Genomic DNA, 20,666 nt, shown 5'->3' on the forward strand with positions numbered 1-20,666 from the left:
TCAATAGGAAAAAACACAAACTTGTGTACAAACAGAGGGAAGGATGTTTTTGATTGTTATCAAAGGAAGGGAAAGAGAAAGGATGGAGACAGGTAGAAACAAAAGAGCAAGGAAACTCTCAGGCCTGGAACTTGCTGCCTGATAATGGCTTTCCCCACCTTCCCCCACTCTTTGAAAGGTCTGTGGAATGTACCTTCACCATCCTCCTATCCAGAGTCACATTGGCCCCAGAGAACAGTTACAGGCACACACCAAGATGCCTCCAAGGATCTTCCTCAACCTCAGCTACTCAATAAGAGGCTAGTTCCTTTCTTTGTTGGGGCAGTTTGAATTTTCTCTCCATCATGGCTGTTCCCATTCTGCTTGGGGTGAGCCCCTGTTTTTTTCTCATTCCAATTAAAGTCTTGTTTATGTGTTCATATTCCTTGACCTGGTTTTATTTCTATTGTCCTTGGGTCAAAAATTCCTGTCTCTATTATCAGGATGAGCAGGAGGCCAAGAATAACTTCAGCAATATGGTAAAATCATTTTAAATAATGAGATGTCCAAGTTTAATTTAAAATTGTTTACGTACCACAATGCAAATACTTCATTTCCTTAAAATGTTAATCAGGACTTTATAAAATCAAGTCAACATCTGATTATGTGTGTGCATATTAGAGAGTTAAGAGAGTGAGGGAATCCAGCAATGATAGGTTTATTCTTGGGTAGATGTCAGGATCAGGAAGAAGGGGAGCCTGAAGAATCCAACTGTGACAGCAAATTGGTGCCAGAGGTGATCACAGAATGTAAGTCCCCTAGAAATCCACAGAAATCATGTATGCATAATTGGATCATCCAAGGGAACAGAACAAGGATTAAGCTAAATTCTTTAAGTTTCTAAAAAGTAAGGTGATCAAAGGCAACATATGGTTTTCTTTTAATAGAATTAGAATATCTTAATAAAATTAATAAAACCAAAACTCTATCAAATGTAATTTCTTTTATTTTCTTAATCCATGGGATTTTCAGGATTTTTATATCTACTAGTAAGCATGGGATAAAGATTACTTATTTCTTTCATAAATGTGCTTATTCAAAACAAGTTCAGATTTTATAGGAGATTATATATTACTTCAAAGGAGATTTCAATTGCCATGGAGAGAGAAAATTAACCAGAAAAGATTACATCATAAGTCTTTCAATTAGTTTGTACATGCAAATCCAAGAAAAATGACAGGGTAAGTATGGCAGAAGAGAATAGAAAGAGGAAATTACAACTAGAGTTAATGATGAGCCTTGACATGAGGAGAAAACTTGCGATAAAATTCGGATGAAGAAGTATTTATGGTATTTGTGATGGGTTCTGTTTTAATAGCTCCACTGAGAACACAATGAGAAAAGCATAGAATGACCCTAGAGATTCTGGTCAAGACCAATATTTTTAAGCGCCGAAGCAAGCCTACAAGTGTATCACAGACCTCTGCCATTACAGAGACAAGATCTCAGTGTTTCTGATCTTTATGTTGCTTCAGTGTTTTTTTTCCTAATGTTTTGTTTGAACAAAAGTCTCACACTTAAAAATGATAACATATATACTCAGCCAATCAGGATATTCCAATCTGTAATAATCAAGAGGAATGGATTTTAGTATTAAGATATTGTTAATAAATTACACATCTTTGTGTATCACTCCACTTAATAAAATTTCTAATACTGCATCACAGAAAAGGAACAATGAAAAAGGAACGATTGCTTAACACATTAAATCTCATCCTAAAATAATAGGAAAGAATGAAAAACTTTTTGGGTTAATAAACTGATATTTTTAAAGAAATAAATTTTATTAATTAGAATCTAGTATGCTAAGTTATTATAAGCACTTGAGAGTTTCAGTGACTTGAGAATAATTTGCAAATCCCTTAGAATCCACAATCTGTGTGCCTGAAGTCCTAAGATGCTTTCCAAATTGATTTACTTTTGCTTTTTTTAAACCTTATTGTGCAAGTATTTTTTTGTTTCTACTTCTCTTAAAATGTTTTCTAAAGCTATGTCTGTCACCTTGACAATTTCAATGCTAATATTTGAAATATTTTTAATGTGGAAAGTGCAATATTTATAAGAAATAAAATAGCAGACATTTTCACAGCAATATTAGACAGTATGTATATTTTAAATGTATTTTGTGGAAAGTTTCTATTTTATAGAGTTCTAGATTGAGTTTGTCCAAGTGATGAGACATTTCCATCATATAGGCTAATTTATCAGTAAAATTCAGCCATACTTTTATCCAAACAAGTTTAAATTTTTCAATTCAAATAAATGAGTCAATATTAACACAACATACCTCATTTTTTGCTTTTATAATCCAGAGATAAATTTTTGTCATGAGTTGTGTTGTGAATGAAGGTATAAGCTGTCCCTGTAACACTTCTTACCTACATGATGGCACTATATTTTTTTATAATCTTTGTTTATTTATTTATTTAACCCTTCAATTCAGGTTCACAAACTGACCTGTTGTTTGGCCAACTCTGTCCCTGAGGCTAGACTTTCTACATCTGGAGCAACTATCATAAAGAGACTGATAAAAGTTACCCCTTATTTTTTAAAACTAAGTTGAAAGGTGATTCTGATAGAGAAGTTGGAGAAAAGAGGTGCAATTAGAGTCATTTTCCAGCAGACCAAACTTAGAAGAGAGTACATTTCAAACGTTAGAATCTTGAAATTATATCCATACCTATTTAACCCCCTGGAAAATCTTTCAACATACATAGGAATATGATTCACTGGGTTTGAGATGGTTGGCTTATAGGATTCCTCAAATCAAATAGAACTCATCTATTCACTGTTTTCTGAGCAAACCATGCCTTTTGAAAACTATTTTCTTGCTTACAGAAATCAACTAACTTTTAATCCAAATATCAATCTTTTTTTTTCAAAGCCCTGTACAAATTCCTATCACACAGAGCCTACATTCTTGATTCATGGATGGTGAGTTAGCTTTGAGGACTCTATTTCAAGTCAAAATGCTATCCCTAGACTTGCTCCCATACCTGCCTTCTAATAAGAAAATAAAACATAAAATAATAATTAATGTGTACACACAATATAAAGGAAATTATATAAAGGAAATTTCTTCAATTACCACTGGAGTCCTACAGTGGTCAAAAAGATCAAGGCAGTTTCTTTTTGTATAATAAGTGACACTGTGCTTGCCCCATTTTATGTTATTCTGGTTCATTGTACTGAGTCAGGGAGACAGGTGATGAGTCAGTATTGTTTATACAGGTAGAGCTACAATGAAACAATTTTAAAAAGTGAAAATTTGAATTGCAATCTTCTCTTCAGTTTTTTTTTTTTGAAACATGTAATTTGTCTCTTCATAAATATGAAAAGAATATGACATTCCAGGGTCTAATTCCCTAAATGTTTACATTGGTAGAAACTTGTGAAACAAGTTCGAGAGATCAGGAGTAATGGGTATACCTCTTATATATGCATGCCATTTCATTTGTCTGATATGACAGAGAAGTATCTTTTTGTAGAGATTTAATGTATATTCTTTCAATGCACTAGACATACACCCTCTCAATTATGTTGTCATTCACTAAAGATGCAAGTATTTTTCTCTATGCATATAGGTATTGAAACAAAAAGTTAAAAACATTTCACTGGAAACTTCATATCAACATGGCACCATTGTAAACAATTGATCTGCCTAAGATTACTGCTCTATGGAATTCACAATTTTTGTACTTTGTCCTTTGAAGTTCAAATAAAGTGTTTCATATTCTCTACTACATAATTCAATACATCTGTGACATCTGTGCCACAAATTGATTGAATGTGTGATTTTAGTAGCTAGGGCAGTATTTTTCAAACTGTTGATCAAACATATTACTGGGTTATAAAATCAATTTAGTTCATTGAAATAATTATTAGTATATAAACACCTGCATGTGTGTGTGTCTGAGGGGTGTAGAATTAGAATAGGCTGGACTTGGCTAGACTATTTTCAACTAGAAAATTTCAGAGTACATCACATCTTCTTTTTAAAAAATATTTTTAGTTGTAGATTGACACAATACCTTTATCTTATTTATTTCTTATTATGTGGTGCTGAGGATCGAATCCTGTGCCTCACATATACTAGGCAAGAGCTCTACTGCTGAGCCACAATCCTGGCCCTACAGGCTTCTTACTATGGTTTATATTTTTAAAAGACCGGAAAATACTGAGCTAAGGTAGATATTGCTAATATTTTTCCTGTGATGTGTTTTCAGAGTTTTGTTCTGTTTCAGTAAATCCTTTTGTCATAACTAAGAGAATCCTCTGTAGCAATAGTCAGCCACACACATGTGGTCGTGTGAGTTAAGGGTAATAAAGAAATATGCTATTTGGAGAAGAAATTTTTTTTGAGCTCCATTATGAGAAATTACACCAATGCCTCGTTAAAATCCTTTACACTGGATAGTGGCAGTCAGCATAACATGGGGTCATTTTTTTAATATCAAATTAGAAAAATTCCTAATGAGCCAAAGTACCTATTTAAAAACAAACTCCACAGCATGGATTCCAAGAAAGTATTTCAGAGAAAGTTTAGAGTGTTTTTCAGGACACGAATAATAACAGAATTCTAAAGGAATTCTCTTCACCTTCTTCCTGATAAAAGTTTGCCAATTCCATTTGCTCATGTAGAGATTTCACAATGGTTGAGAATACGCAGTTACAAAAGTTGGACAGTGTGGATTCACATTATCGCCCACAACTCTTTCCTTGTGATGCTCAGGTACATTATAGAATTCGTTGAGGCATAGTCTTTCCCACTTCTGTAAAATGTCTACTTCATATGCTGTGAGGATTAGATAAATGCATTGCTAGCTCTTCACATAGCAGTTAATACAGGGAAAAATAGTTAACAATTGGAAGCAGGGCATATTCAAGATGAATTGACAAGTACCTAAAGTTTAATTATTTATCCTACCCCTAGGATATTTAGTTTCTAACACTGATTTAGATTGTTATATTAGATTATTTTAAGACATTAAAGATGTATCATGTTGCCTTGTATTTCAATTTCATTCTTTCTTTAATATATCCTTATTCCAGATTCTTTGCAACAGATGGTGACTCACAAAAATCTGCTGTTACACAAAACAGCAACCCAAGGTAACTAGTGTGTTTCCTTTTCATTCTAAGTCCCTCAAATTATTATTGTCTCACATCTTCCCCAGGGAGAGTTATCTACAGGGCTGTGTGTATGCCTGGAAAGAGAGGCAGAAAACTATAGGCAATTTTTAAAGTATTTGTTTACAAAGGCAAATAAATTTTGACTTTTTGGTAGTACTTCATCAGTATCTATGAGACACCACTAGTGAAAGAAAATAGATTATCTCTAGAAAAAGATTATATATGCTATAAGATGAACCCCTTTAGGAGCCTGTCTAAAGTTGTTTAGTTTTGTCTTTAAGTCCAAGGAATATTGCACCTATGCAAGCAAGTTTACTTACACTTACATATTTAGCAACTTCGAACTGTCTCTGAGTTTAATGAGAATCTCCATCAATGTTATTACCAGTTTTTTCTTTTATTCCTAAGCAAGGTCCAAGATGCTCAAACCATACCCTATACTTTCTTTTAGGAGACCAGCCCAGCATTCCATACATGTAAACAGGAACATGGATTTCCTGAAGAATATGTGCTATAGTTTGTCTCCTCTAAATGTCACACTGAAATTTAGTTGCATTTGAGATATTAAGAGATGGGACCTTTTAAGAGGTGATTAGATCATGGAGGCATCTCCCACATGAATAGAATAAAGTCATTATCAGAGGTGCTGGTTAATTATAAAAAGGAAATAGGCTCTTTTTCTCACTCTTGTGTTCTCTTGCCATCTGATGCCTTCCTCCAAGCTATAATACATCCCATTAAGAGGACCCTAACTGTGTATATAGCCCCTGGATCTTGGACTTCCCAGGCTCTAGAACCAGGAGCAAAATAAACTTCTATCATTGACTATTTACCCAATCTGTGCCATTCAACAACAGAAAATGTGTTAAGACCATATGTCAAAATGGTTACTTTGGATAGTGTGAAGAATTGTTTAAAAACGCGGAAACAGCAACATAGTAAGATCTAGATGCTGGTCATAATATAAAACTCGGCAGCTGAGTCACCACCTGCAAATGAGACAATATCTCATCATGTTTGCAGTGTAGATTAAATAAGCTCATACATTTTAAAATGTTTTGTAAAGTGCAAAGTTTAATTCTAAATATTTTGAATCTATTAGTAGTAAATTTCAGTGTTTACATCAGTAGACACATGGGTTGGTTCAAGGGCAACTGTCAGCCAGCTAAAAATTGCATATAAATATATAGTTATGTTTGTATTTACATATTTTCCTCAGCTTTTAGTGGCTCTAATTAAAGATATCTGACCTTAGAAACATTAAAAGGCATTTTTTTTTTTTGCTGTACAAATGATTGCTATCATTTCCATGCTCACTACTAATGCTTCTTAACTGGCATTTTGCATACAACCCCTAGAGAGAAGCTCAGACAATTTACTTGTGGATGTTAGATAAATGCAACAGAAAGCCTGAGTCCATCAATACTGCAAAAATTAAGTCCTATTATTTCCCCCAAATAAGGTATTTGCTATGAATTAATTAAAAGAGTCTGTTTAAAGGAATACAATGTAGAAGCCAATTTTACACAGTTGAGATATATTAAGGAAGGAGCATTCTATGTCTTGAGTTCAGGTTCACCTCAATCCTTGACACTATGGACGCACCATTCAAATTTCCTAAGTCTTGAGATGACTCATCTGGGAACTGGGAATAAAATTATCTAAACTTCTCACCCCTCAGCGTTGCTGTGAAAATAAAATGAAGTGGCTTATAACTAGGTCTCAACAAATAATTTTATTTATAAAATTTTAAAACAACAAAACTCATTGTTTGCCTACTATAAATTGTTGGGCAATATTTTGAAGACTGAAATAGACATGTTCCCTAGTTAATTGAGTGGATGGTTATTGCTGTATTTCAGTAGGGTAGTCAAATGACTAACATAATTAAAAATGCTAAAGGCTATCTTGAAGCTAATAAAGAACCCACATGGATGCAAAGTAACGAGGACCAAAAAATGAAACAAAATAGTACAAAACTGAGTGATCAACCTCTTTCGTGGAACACCTATGCAGTAAGAAATCAAAGTAAAATTAGAAAACAATCACAAATGAAAAGTTTTCAGAGGATATTATTAGACTCATGAGATATGGCCTAAATAGTTGATATAAACTTTATAGCTATAGATTTATTTGATACAGAAAATATTGAAAGTAAATTACTCAAGCATTCAATTCAATAAAACAGGAAAATGACAATGGGTTTAAAAAGTCGAGAAAGGTCACAAAGGGAGTCTGGACAAAGTAAATGATCCTAGGCAGGAATACTCAATACTGTAAAGATGTCATTCTCCTCAAATTAAATATAGCCATAATTATATTCCCAACAGGAATTTTTATGAAACTTGACAGCTGATGATTAAGTTCATTGAGAAGCAAAGATGCACAATAGGCAAAAGCTTTTGAAAAAGTAATAAGAAAAGAAATTGCTAGTTATAAAAAAAACATTTCTTAAAGTGAAAGTATGAGCCTTTGGCAAGCATCTCAATAGAACAGAATGGTGAGAACAGAAATAAATCCATAGACATTTGAGAACACCATATATGAGAAAGGTCATATTTCAAACCAATGATGAAAAAATGAACCATTCAAATTATGGCATCGGGGGCTACTGGTTATTCATGAGAAAGAGGGAAAGAGAGAGAGAAGGAGGAAGAAGGAAGGAAAGACAGAAAAGTTTTCAAAAACCTCTCTCCCTCATTATTTAACAAATTCAGCCATAATAATTTTTATAAGAAATTTGTTTTACTTGGTTCAGCCAATAATCTTACAATACAAGCTTACACTATAAACTTGGAAAATCATCAACCGAAGAAAGAAAATGAAGTTATTTCATAACAGTATAGAGCACACAACCTACCAGCAATTAATCCATATGCCTAGAAGGAAAAAAAAAATGAGTGTCAACATGTTAATGGAAAGTCTAACCCAAATGAATTAATCTGGATGGAGGAGAAGGAGGTGGCAAGTAGATAATACTGTACAAATCTACCAAGAATGGAGGATGGCATAGCACTGTATGAATTCTACAGAGGCATTAAAACCCAGGGAATTAAATTCATCTACATCTGGTTGGCACACCTCAGACTCTCAAAAGAAATAACAGTCACAGTCTTTCCACTTACAGTCTCTCTAGTGAAACAAATAATATAGTGACATTAATACCCCTACCCCAACTTGTAACCCATCAGGAATAATTTAACCAGATAAAGGAAGTGCTTTAAGTTTTAGAATTTAAAAACACTACAATTTTAGTAAAATCACAGATCAAAGACAGTAAAAACCTTATAAGATAAAAAAGGAGATTATAGACCTAAGTAAAATTCTGAGAATCCTAGAATCATCACTATACACAAAATACATGAATTAGAGCAGGGCCAAATTCACAGGGAAGAAAATAATCTCATGGAATGGGAGAAAGACTCTGAAGAACTGATAAATCACATTCAAAGAAAATAAAAAGAATGCAAAATATTTACTGAAATTACAATATTTGTAAAGAACAAAGATGACTCAATATTAGAAACATGACTTTCTCTGAAGTAAAGAACTGAAATGTAAAACTGAAAGCTATTAACTGGCCATGGAGTCTCACACCTGTGGTCTCAGCTGCTCAGGAGGCTGAGGTGGGAGAATGGCTGGAGCCCAAGAGTTTGAGGCCAGCCTGGTAACACAGTGAGATCCCAATATAGTGAGACAACAAGTTCTAAAATCTATTGACATAATAGTGAAGACTTTCTGGATATGAAAAAAAAAAGAGTGAAATTAGTAAAAAGGTATCAGGCACCCAGAAAGAATATTTGTGTCATCAACAGGAGAAAAATACCTGCTGCCTTTAGACTTTTCATGACAATGTTCAGTACTAACATTTACTAAAGGAGTTCAAAATTCTGAGGAATTAACCATTAATAATTCTCCCCACAAAAAAATAAAATCAACAAATACTCTCAACATCAAATGTCTCATAAATTTAAAAAAATCAAAACAAACTAATTAAAAACAAAATGCACATAAGCAAGGAGCGATTGAATAATGAACTGAGGATGGAGTAGCCATAATAAGTAGAGGACTAGTGATGGAACCTGCAGTCCTGTCTATGTAGAGGGAAGACCAAAGTGCTGCTGCAAGAAAAGTTGCACAACAGAATGTAAATATTATGAACTCTGAGGAAGTTAAAATGCTATAATTATCAAAAAACCGAAAGTGAAGAGGGATGAGGACAAATTGGAGAGGAGCTAATCACCTCAAATTACGCTGCAGGGAGTTAACAAATGTTGTCTGAAATTGAAACATGAAGCTATTCAATCTGGCTTCCTAATGGTATTCAAAATCTTTTATTCTTGACCATAAAAGCACAATTAAAAAAATTGGTGGTAAAGGTATATTTACATTTAGCCATTTCAATGTATTTCAGATTATTTTTCTTCTACTAAATTATGCATAATAGGTTAATTATAAATAGTATGTACAAGTCTATATATACTCTTTATTCTTTTATTTGTGCAGGAATATAATTACATAGCTATGATGATGTTGACCAGATGTAAGGTTTCATTTTCTTTAGTGTAAAGATTTTGGAGACACTTTTGTTGTTTTGTACATGAACCAGAAGCCATCACTGTAAAATCATAAATGTCTCCCATATAAACATTTAAATGTAAAATGATAATGATGAATAAAATAAGTATGGAAGGCTTCACATGTCTATTTGTATGAAATGGGTTAAATGGGAGAAAGAAAACCTGCACAGAGATTTTCCATGGTATCTGAAAGAGACAGGTAAGGAAATTAACATGCTGTGTAAGCAGAAAAGATTTACTATGCTAGTCTGGCCCCATGGCTTTGTCTCTGAACCCTATAAAAAAGAATTGTATATACAATATGCAAAACTGGTTGTAAAAAAGAACCAAGTTTGCATCACACAGCTCTGAAGCCAGAGAAATGAACATAAGAAGAGTGGATCCTTGCTCACAGTTTGCTAATACAGCAGGACTAAGAACTCAGGACTTCTTCATTTTGCTGTTGAGGTACTTGAATTGGAATTATCTCTTAGTAGTTCCTTGGGTATTATTATCAACCTGTCATTCAGAACACTGTGATCAGTGGCAGGTAAGGTATCAATTTAACTAATAATCCTTAAACTGGAAAAAATAAACAAAAATAGAGGACAGATAAGTTTGGTGATACTTAACAGGATTCTAGAGAATCACACGATATGAATCTGGCTGCTAAGAATCAGTGAAATGTATGAAAGAGCTTCCCATTAATAACCTGGATTCATGATACCTTAGGAAACATACTCCAATTACATTTAAAGAAAATGAGTCTGCTAATTACATCTTGAGTTTCTGATATTCAAAAATTTTGTCCTGATGTTAGCCCATGTGCCCTGAAGACTGGGGCAGAATGTAATCATTGCCATCATTTATATAAGGCAGCCCAAATTCTACATCCTTTGTGTCTTTTCTGTTTGAAGAAAATTACGCATTTCATTTCAGTGATATTCAGTGCACAATTCTTTTGTAACAGTAATGATATTAATTTTGAGAGAGGCATTGAATTTCAAGATGTGTTTGGGGTAGACTACACTACATTTTGTGTGTGTGTGTGTGTGTGTGTGTGTTATGGACTGTTTTGATAAGCCAGTTAGAAAAGGTTGATTTTGAAAAGGATGAAGATTGTAAACTGCTATAGGTGTAATAGAACTTCAAATAAGTATGACTATTTTTGGTGGTGGTTTTAGGGAAGTCATTTAGCTTAAAGAGTAGATTCAGGTGACAAGATGTGTGTTTATGGGCAACTGCACTTTTATGCAGCAGAAATCTCTTATCACCTTTCCATGTGTATGATTAAATATCTAAATAACCAAAAAGTAACTTTAAGTAAGAAAACGATATTTGTCAGAGTGGAGTACTGGCTAAATAAAAAGAAGGCAACCGGCTGTCATTAACAGGGTAGAAATATAGGCATATCAATATTGTACAAAGTAGTAGTTTCTCTCAGCTAAATTGAATATTTATAAATACCATTTAAATTTAATACATTTTTCTACCTGAAAACCACTGGATTTTTGAAATTTTATCATAAACAGAATACATAAAAATATAAGGGAGATTGATAGGTGTACCTGATTTTTTAAAATAAACAATCTCATTTCTCCTAGGATTACTGAAATTTTTCTGTTTTTTCTTAACCTAAGAATTAAGAATTTTGAGAAATTTTATCAATTCCATTTTAGTAATGAGAAAATAACATCTGAGAGAAATCGTGCCTGTTTTTTTGAAATAGCAAAATATTCTTTGCAGCAAGAATGAACCACAGCACACATTCACCCACAAGTGAATTGTAATGTGGGGATTGGGTATAAAATACAGATTGTCTCTTTCTTTTTCCTTTATTTACTTATTGTTGCTGTGTGTGAATGTATAGCAACGTTTCCCAAGGGATAAATGAGTTTCCTTTTACTTCTGTTCTTCAAACCAGACTTCTACCTCTTATGCTTTACCATGCTTCCACCCTACTGGGAGGCAAACAGCAATGAGAGGAGACAAAGGAAAGAAGCCACAGGGCTGAGGATGTGAGAGGGAGCTCGCAGTTCTCAATCAATGCAGTAGGCTTTGGAAATGCTTGTGAACTTGAGATAAGCTCATCCCAGGCATGAAGATTAGGAAACCCATCTGCCATCACCTCACACTTTAATGGAAAAAATTAGTGGACCTTATCTTATTTCCTCCATAGAATTGAGACTCATTCTTGTTTCCAGTTAGAACACCTGTTGTTATACTCCCCCAAATTCCCCTGCTCAGAAGACAAATTGCATGACCCTCCCATTGGCAGAGACCTTCACAATCTTTCTTTAAGTTGGGTTGCCAGACGGACACTAAAACTTAGCCTAAATGACTTAGAGAAACTCTTCTTTGCTATTCCTGGACTTGTCAACAGAATGAATTTTCAAAAAAGTTTGTGGCCTGGTATGTTGGCACTCTTGTAATCCCAGCAGCTCCGGAGGCGGAGACAGGAGGATTGCAAGTTCAAAGCCAGCCTCATCAAAGGCAAGGTGCTAAGTAAGTGATACTCTGTCTCTAAATAAAAATACAAAATAAGGCTAGGGATGTGGCTCAATGATCCTGTGCTGCTGAGTTCAATCCCCCGGGAACTGTCCCCCCACCCATCAAAAAAAAAAAAAAAGTTTCTGCCTGAAATTATTCCCTCCTCCTTCCTAGATTAAGTAATTTCTTGATTTCCACACATAAAAATTTTTACTTTTTTCAAATACTAAACAACTTAAAGTGACAACAACCAAAAAAAGCACAGTGAAAATAGTTGTGAATGGTGGTGGCTTTCAATTAAGGAAACATATTGATATATGCAAACATGAGATTTTCTTCCAAATTTTCCTAGAATCAAAATGAAGAAGTATTCTGGGTGAAGTTTTTAAGTTTAATTATTTTTAAAAGTTTAACCATGAAAGGCAAGTGTTCAGACATGTGTCTCTTGATTTACATGGGACTAAACTTTGGAAAATATTATCAAAATAAAATTCCAGTACCTAGAGTGCAATCATATAGTATATTAGTGAAGCTCTATCATTTCACATTATAAAAAAAGTCATTTAATATAACTATCATAATTAAAAGTTATATGAAAGTTGATCCTTTGATCTCATTTCAGTTTGGTAATAAGGGAAAAAATAGCTTCAAGTCAATTATTCAAATTATGTTTTCCTATATAGTCTATTTGCTAATGTATCATATTGGCAATATTAAAATATTATTTTAATCTTAAATAGATTTTCATATTTATGAAAGATTAATATTTTTCTGACTTGTATATAACAAACTTTCTTTATTTCTCTCTCACTAAATATATTTCCACATATATACACATACCCCAGATATTTGTTTAATAGATTTGGAAGATTTGAATGTACCTGAAAATAGTTACTATCTTCTAAGAGGAATCACACTTAAGCCAAAATAAACAATAACTAAGCTACAATCTTGATGTTTTTAGCATGCTGCTAAATGATAAAATACATATAGAACACACACACACACACACACACACACACACACTCTCTCTCTCTCTCTCTCTCTCAAAGGACAAATATTCTGACTTGATTGAAATAAGGTACATCCAGAAATAAATTTAATTTCCAAATAAAAACTCCTGGTCATCTCTTTTAGCAAATACATGTCTATTAAAGCTGAAAACATATATGGTATATTCAATTGAAATCATTAATGTGACTCAGCACTTTTTGCAAAAATTATTCAACACATATCAAATGCCCCCTTTATATTTACTATGTGTATTTATATCTCACAGTGAAAATAGAGGGGCAAATTTTATAGACTAACAAAAGCAGCACTGCATTTCAATTCATTTGTCAGTTTGAAACTAACCTTCACTGTTTTTCAATTGTCTCACCGTTTTAACTTTAATAGGTCTTTAGCTAATGAAAACTGATACATAAGGAGATAAGGGAATTCTGTGCTCCTATTTCAAGCTAAAACATAAGCTCTAAATTATCTTTTACAGTAAGCCAAAGCCAGTATCACATACCTTTCGGGAATGAATTTCTTTCACATACAATGGAAGTAGAAACTCAGATATACCTTCAAGTCGGATTCCCTTCTTGGTGACTCTCAGATTTCCCATACCATCCTACAAGCAATGAAATATAGTTCACTTTTAGGTTAATTAGAGGATGAAATATCTGGCCACAATTTTCTTAGGCCTAAATGGAGGAAACAGTGAGTTCAAATCAGTGATGCTTTAAGGAAAATGAGAGACTGAATCTACTCAATGAATGATTGCAGCACTTTGCATACATACAGAGGGCTCTATTTAAAATGAACAGGAAACAGGATTATAAAGACCTGGTGTTTACTCCTAGCTCTGTCAGAGACCAGGATTTACCTATGAACAAATCAACTAATTTCTTCATGCATTAGTTCAATTATAAATTAGGTAAAATGATACTTGGAAACAACTTTTCAGAAAGTTCAGAAAATATTGTGACAAGTATACAACTAATTCTATAATATTCAAAGAGTCTCATTTGCATATTAATATTTTAACTGATGTTCCAGCACTGAAACCATGAATAAACACATATCCTATACTTTAGAAAGAGAAGGAGAAAATGAATACACAAATGTATTGATGAGATGGAACAAAGTCAGTAAAATCAGAGCACTATTGGGAATTAAAGAAAGATTTCATGATTGGTAAGAGAGTAAACCATTTATCATGGAAGACAGTGATTGATATAGGCCTTGGAAATGGGGAAAATTTTAACAGGGGAGGTCTATGAAAAGTAGAACAGAATGAAAATGTTGTTACCATTTAGGAAAAAAGCATGCTGTTGGATCCAAATAATGCATGGTTTTCCCACTTTTGACTATTGGAGGAGAATATGTTTGGGGGCCAGAGAAAGAAAAGCCATGAATGCAAAGCCTAAGACAGATTCTAAGAGAAGAAATGCAAAAGGTACTTAAATAGCTTAATGGCTTGAAATGATTGGAGTTAAGCTTCAAGAAGACTAATGAGGCTGAAATACTGCACAGGGTTATCTATTGAAGTCAGTAATAAGGCACAATGTGGTAATAATTTCGAAGAATACGATAGAAGAACAATCTGCAGCCTTGATAAGTAATTTTATCTGGTGACAGGGAAAAGAGGAATATTTACGATTAAATCAAGGTTTCATGACTCTGAGTGATTAAGGAAATTTAGTGATTTTCTAAAAATTGGAATAGTGGAATAGTTCAAGGCCAGAACTAAGTTTAGCTTTGGACTTTCTAGCTTTGAGATATCTTTGCAAAATTTAGATATCACCCAGCATCCCTATAGAAAGTAGATTGGGAATGCTAGTTGCTTAAGGCATACTAAAATCCTTCATGAGGATAAGCAAGTTCCATGTGGCAAGATGTATATCAAAGCAAAGAGAAATTCCTGGGGAAAGACTTGTTCTGTGGCTTGGGAAGAGGTGTTCCATACTTTCACGGAAGTTTAAATCAGAATAAAAGGAAATGGGTGACTATGACTATCTCACCTGGTACCCCTCATCCCCACTGCCAAAAAAAAAAATTCAATGAGGTAGTATAACATGAAGGTGTTGCTGACAGAAAATATTTATGCAGAAAAGATTTGGTGATGGAAAAATGAAAAGAGACAGAGAAAGAGAAACAAATAGAGGAAAAAAAAGATTATGAAGTGGTGGGGTCTCACTCTTTCCTGAGAAGAAGAAAATAATAGATTCAGTGGAATTAAACTTGAAGGCAATATAAAGGAATTAGTTTCTTGAGGCAAGTGAAGAAGTTTCAAGGTGACACAAGAAATGTCTAGTAGGTGACCAACCTAACAGAAACACATATGAGAATTTCAAGCAGTACTGAAGGTTTAACTTTGATGAGAAAACATGTATGCTTTTGTTCGAAAGATGACTTCTCTGAGACAGAGCTGGTTTGCAGAAGTTTTATAGTATCATTGTTCACTTATGAAAATGAAAAGTACCCCTGATTAAATGACATGGTGACTCTTTTACTTGCTCTAATTAGTGAGTTTTTGCGAGATTATGCCCATCTACAAAATAGAAAATGGCAGAATTAACAGTGAGAAAGACTCAAAATGAAGATTTATTAACCCAGAAGGTCAGAAAGTCATAAGGAGGTGAACTTCTAAAGTAGTGAGAAATGATCCTCCTCAAATGACTGGCCATTACTTTCCTCATCAGGTAGCAAGCAACAAGTAACAGCTGTGTTGGGCTGCAAAAATAGAAAAGAGCCAAAGAATAGTACATGGTGATATTTATGATCAGATTCAATAGAAGTTAAGAAATCTGAGAACTGTTAATAAAAGTTTATCATCTTCAGAAAATGGAACTTTGGATTTTGAGATCTGGAATGTGAGAAATTTTCCAGAGATAATAAGGCCTAAAGAAGACCCAAGCAGTTGTGGCAGGCACAGACTAAGTGCAGAATTCTCAGGGAATTCAGAAAGCCAAGAAAAAATGTATGTTTGTGTATATACACACATATACATATGCTCACATACATATACATATATAACATATGTATACACACATATATGTATATACAAACGTGTGTTTATATAATCTATAATATGATGTGGCTTGAAAAAATTATTTGATCACAGAAGGATTTTCTATAATTAAATCTCACACAGTGACTGTCCATATGTAATCTCAAAAGCCTGCTGGAAGGAGGAAGTGTTCTTAAATTGTCCTCACTGAGTTTCTATGGAAATACCCAGTGTTATTATTAAATTATCTCAGGGCAATAGAAACAAATGCTATCACAAATGAAATTCCCTTTTCAATATTAGTCTTAAAAATGCTTCAATAAGCTGATCATCAATAAGATAATTGGGCATCCAAAGTTAAATGTGATACTGTTTATGCTATATGCATATTTAACTTGGGAATGTCTTCAGTCTCAAGCTAAGTAAAATGTCTTCTTCCATTTGCTACATAATATATGATTTAAGTTGCATAAATAATTGTATTTCATTAGGTAAAAGAGAATTCCCCTGCACAAGTGTAAGACTGTTGTTATGATAATATAATCTAACCTGGTTTATTTGTCTGTATTTGTATCATTTCTCTTGCTTTCGATGAAGGAAAGATTTCCAAAAATTTCCATATTATCTAAATGCAGTTGTAAAATACATAACAAATATGTGTGTGTGTGTGTGTGTGTGTGTGTGTATAACTAACTCAATCTTCACATGCATGTATAAAGTCCACTGATAATTTATGAGATGATGAAATAATTCAGTGTGCTGTCTACAGGAACACCAAGAAGTGATTTTATTTTTATAGTCACTATATCTTCCTCATCCACTGTCTCTTGGTCCTATCTGAAAATAATTTCTGAATTTTCTATTAAGAACAACATTGCCAAAATACCACAAGATAACAGAATCTGACATGGGTTTGTCTCAAGCCTATCTTGGTTTGACAACTTCTTTTTATAATCTTGACTAACTAATATTGGTGATTCAAATTTTGTCTTCTACAAATGGAATAATCTGGAGCAGTAGCTCTAATCCAGCCACTGGGGAGGCTGAGGAAAGTAAAACACATAAATTCAAGGCCAGCCTGGGCAACTTAGTGAGACCCTATCTCAAAATAAATTTAAAAAGGGGTAGGGAATGTAGCTCAATAGTAGAGGCCTCTGGATTCACTCTCTAGGACATAAAAAAAGATAAAACAAATTATAACAGAATTTATTTGTTTATTGCAGGATTATTTGAGAGGACGTACAAAGCTTAAAACAGTGCCTAATTTATGTGGATATACTTAATAGTTTTAACAATTATTGTTAAATTTAATAATTATTTAACAATGTTAATAATAACAATTATTAGACTGGGGTTGTGGCTCAGAGGAAGAGCACTCACCTAGCATGCGTGAGGCACTGGGTTCGATCCTCAGCACCACATAAAAACAAAATAAAGGTATTCTGTGCACCTACAACTAAAAAATAAATGTTGAAAAAATAATAACAATTATCAATATTTTATTTAAAAGTTTTAATTTTGTCTCATGATAAAAATACATATTTTTTAATATCCAGAGGGCTTATCATTCAACTGCAGGATAGTCTACATCAAATTTTATTACCATTAGAATTATGATGTTTTTATTCATTTTTCATAATCTCATGTTAGTACAGTCTGAATGTGTTCCCTCCAAAATTTGGAATTTTACAGTCTATGTGCTAGTGTGGTTAAATCAACTTTAAGAAGTGATTTGGCCATGAGAGGCTCCTCTCTTGTGAATGAGACTAAAGAACTTGATAAGAGTGGCAAGAGAAGCTTTTCTGTCAATGCTATGTGAGGACACTGTGTTCCTCTCCTTTTAAGGACTTATCCAGGTACCATCTTGGAAGCAGAGAAGTCCTAACCAGACAAGTGAACCTGCTGGCACCTGTATTTTAAACTATGAGAGAAGAAATTTCAGTTTTTCATAAATTAGCAAATGTCGGGTATTTTGTTATAGCAACACAAACAAACGAACTAAAGATGCTTGCCACTTATTTACTTTCAACCGACAGTGTAGAATCATTTTGGAAAGGGTTGTAGAGTCAGAGTTTGAAACTTGATTTTACTACTTACTGTTGATTTTCACATAGTGTTAAATCTATCTAAAACTAAATAAGTTTTATGAAAATATCAGAAAAATGATGATATTCCTCATGGGGATATTTATAATAATTAACTGAGCTAGACTACGAATTGCTCAGTATTAGGCCTGTTATATATTTTTTCTTTTGTTTTTATTTTTTATTTGTTATAATTAGTTATACAGACAATAGAATGCACTTTACTCAATTTCTCATTCTTTTGGTTGTACATGATGTAGAATCACACCAGTTGTGTAGTATATGTACATAGAATAATAATTTTTGATTCATTCTACTATCATTCCTAACCCCATACTACTTCTCCTCCCTTTACCTCCCCTCTACTTAATGAAAAGTAACTCTATTTTCCCTAGCCACACCTCTACCTTATTGTGAATTAGCATCCACATATCAGAGAAAACATTTGGCCTCTAGTTCGTGGTATTGGCTTATTTTTGCTTAGCATGATATTCTCCAGTTCCATCCATTTACAGGCAAATGGCATAATTCCATTCTTCTTTAAGGTTGAGTAATACTCCACTGTGTATATATACCACATCTTTAATCCATTCATCTGTTGAAGGACACCTACATTGGTTCCATAGTTTAGACGTTTATTAATTATTTTATCCTTATAGCTTATTGAAAGTGAATATTTTATTTCTTTTATTATTTGTTCTTTTTAGATATACATGACAGTAGAACATATTTTGACATATCATACACACAAGGAGTACAACTTCCCATTTTTGTGGTTGTACATGATGTGAAGTTAGTGGTCATGTATTCATATATGCACACAGAAAAGTAATGTCTAATTCATTCTACTGTCTTTCCTACTCCCATTCCTATTCCCTTCATTCCCCTTTGTCTAATACTTCTATCCTCCTGACCCTTAATTATATTTCAGCATCCGCATATCAGAGGAAATTTTAGACCTTTAGGTTTTGGAGTTTGGCTTATTTTGAAAGTGAATATTTTATAACACAGTCCAATGGTCCCTAATCAACACACTTAAAAAAAAAAAGTTAGCCTTTTTTATTTAAATTTCTTCATTTCCAATCCCAATGACACTGATATTTCAAGACCACTTTATCATCAGCCAGGCAATCACCTCCTACCACTGATGCAGTGTTTTCTTATCATGTGACTTCTTATTCCTGCTCAAAAATCCACTTTGGCCTCTAGATATAAATGTATGTTCTTTATTTAGACTATTTAATTTTCTTTTTAAAACCCTTGTGATGATCATTTTCATGTTAAGGGGAGAGATTATAAAGCAATCTCATCTACTGTGAGTCCATCCTCTCCTTCAGAATGATTTTCAAGACATTTAAGTGTTTCATGCAACCACTGTTTTACAGGTTTTTTGCTCTTTATTATTCCTCACCTTGAACTTTCGTTTCACTCTACTGCTAGAATTTCTTCATAGGAAAGCTCGATGTTTTACCATATTAATTTCTTGGTCCATGTATTTTGCTTATTTGAACTAATCTTCTTTTCTATCTCCTCTTAATACTCTTACCCTTTATTTAAGGCCTAGTCCATTTTTAATATCCTAATCAGAAATAACATCTCTGTCAACTCCGTATTTCCACAACACTACAATTATAGTTGTTATAAAATGTATCAGATTTTGATTCTAATCTTCATTAATTGTGTACAAATTTTAATCAGAATCTTCTTACAAAATTTATGGTCACTTTTATTAATGTACTTGATCCTTAAGTAGTAGTACCTTCAACAATGAATTTTATAATATGTACGGAGAGTAAATTCTCGGTTATTTAACTGATCAATAAAATGTAGCTCTTTACCTGAAAAAAATGAATTGAAAATTAAATTGATATCGTTTAACGTCACTATCACCAAAATTCATATGATAGATCTTTACTACAATTTCATGTTCTTGGTTTTTGTACAAACAAAGGGGAGGATGCTTTATTGAGAAATAACCTTTCTGGAATTTATTGTGACATATGATTTAAAAATAAATCATAGGTCTGAATGTCAACAAAGAGAATATTGCCAGAAATATCGCTTTAAATTTAAAATCCACCCCCAGAATTTTGTAGTGATCTGTACTTACTTTTTTTTTTTTTTTGGGGGGGGGGGGGTACCAAGGATCCAAGGATTGAACTCATGGGCACTTGATCACTGAGCACATCCCAAGCCCTATTTTGTATTTCATTTAGAGACAGGGTCTCACTGAGTTGCTTAGCACCTCACTTTTGCTGAGGCTGGCTTTGAACTTTCGATCCTCCTGTCTCAGCCTCCCAAGCTGCTGGAATTACATGTGTGGGCCACTGCACGGGGGTTCTGTCCTTATAGTTCTTAATG

General features: G+C 33.4%; 1 protein-coding gene across 2 annotated transcripts in view; it reads right to left on the reverse strand.

Moving 5' to 3' along the window:
- Sgcz (sarcoglycan zeta) overlaps positions 1-20,666 on the reverse strand; it is a 461,601-nt gene that overhangs the window by 204,343 nt on the left and 236,592 nt on the right. For both annotated transcript variants that reach the window (XM_027954701.1, XM_027954699.2), the window contains exon 2: positions 13,738-13,839. In XM_027954701.1, coding sequence (XP_027810502.1) covers positions 13,738-13,839 — 102 coding nt within the window. The remainder of the gene's footprint in view (positions 1-13,737; positions 13,840-20,666) is intronic.

Source organism: Marmota flaviventris, chromosome 3 (genome assembly GCF_047511675.1).
Source record: "Marmota flaviventris isolate mMarFla1 chromosome 3, mMarFla1.hap1, whole genome shotgun sequence".
Classification (NCBI taxonomy): Eukaryota; Metazoa; Chordata; class Mammalia; order Rodentia; family Sciuridae; genus Marmota; species Marmota flaviventris.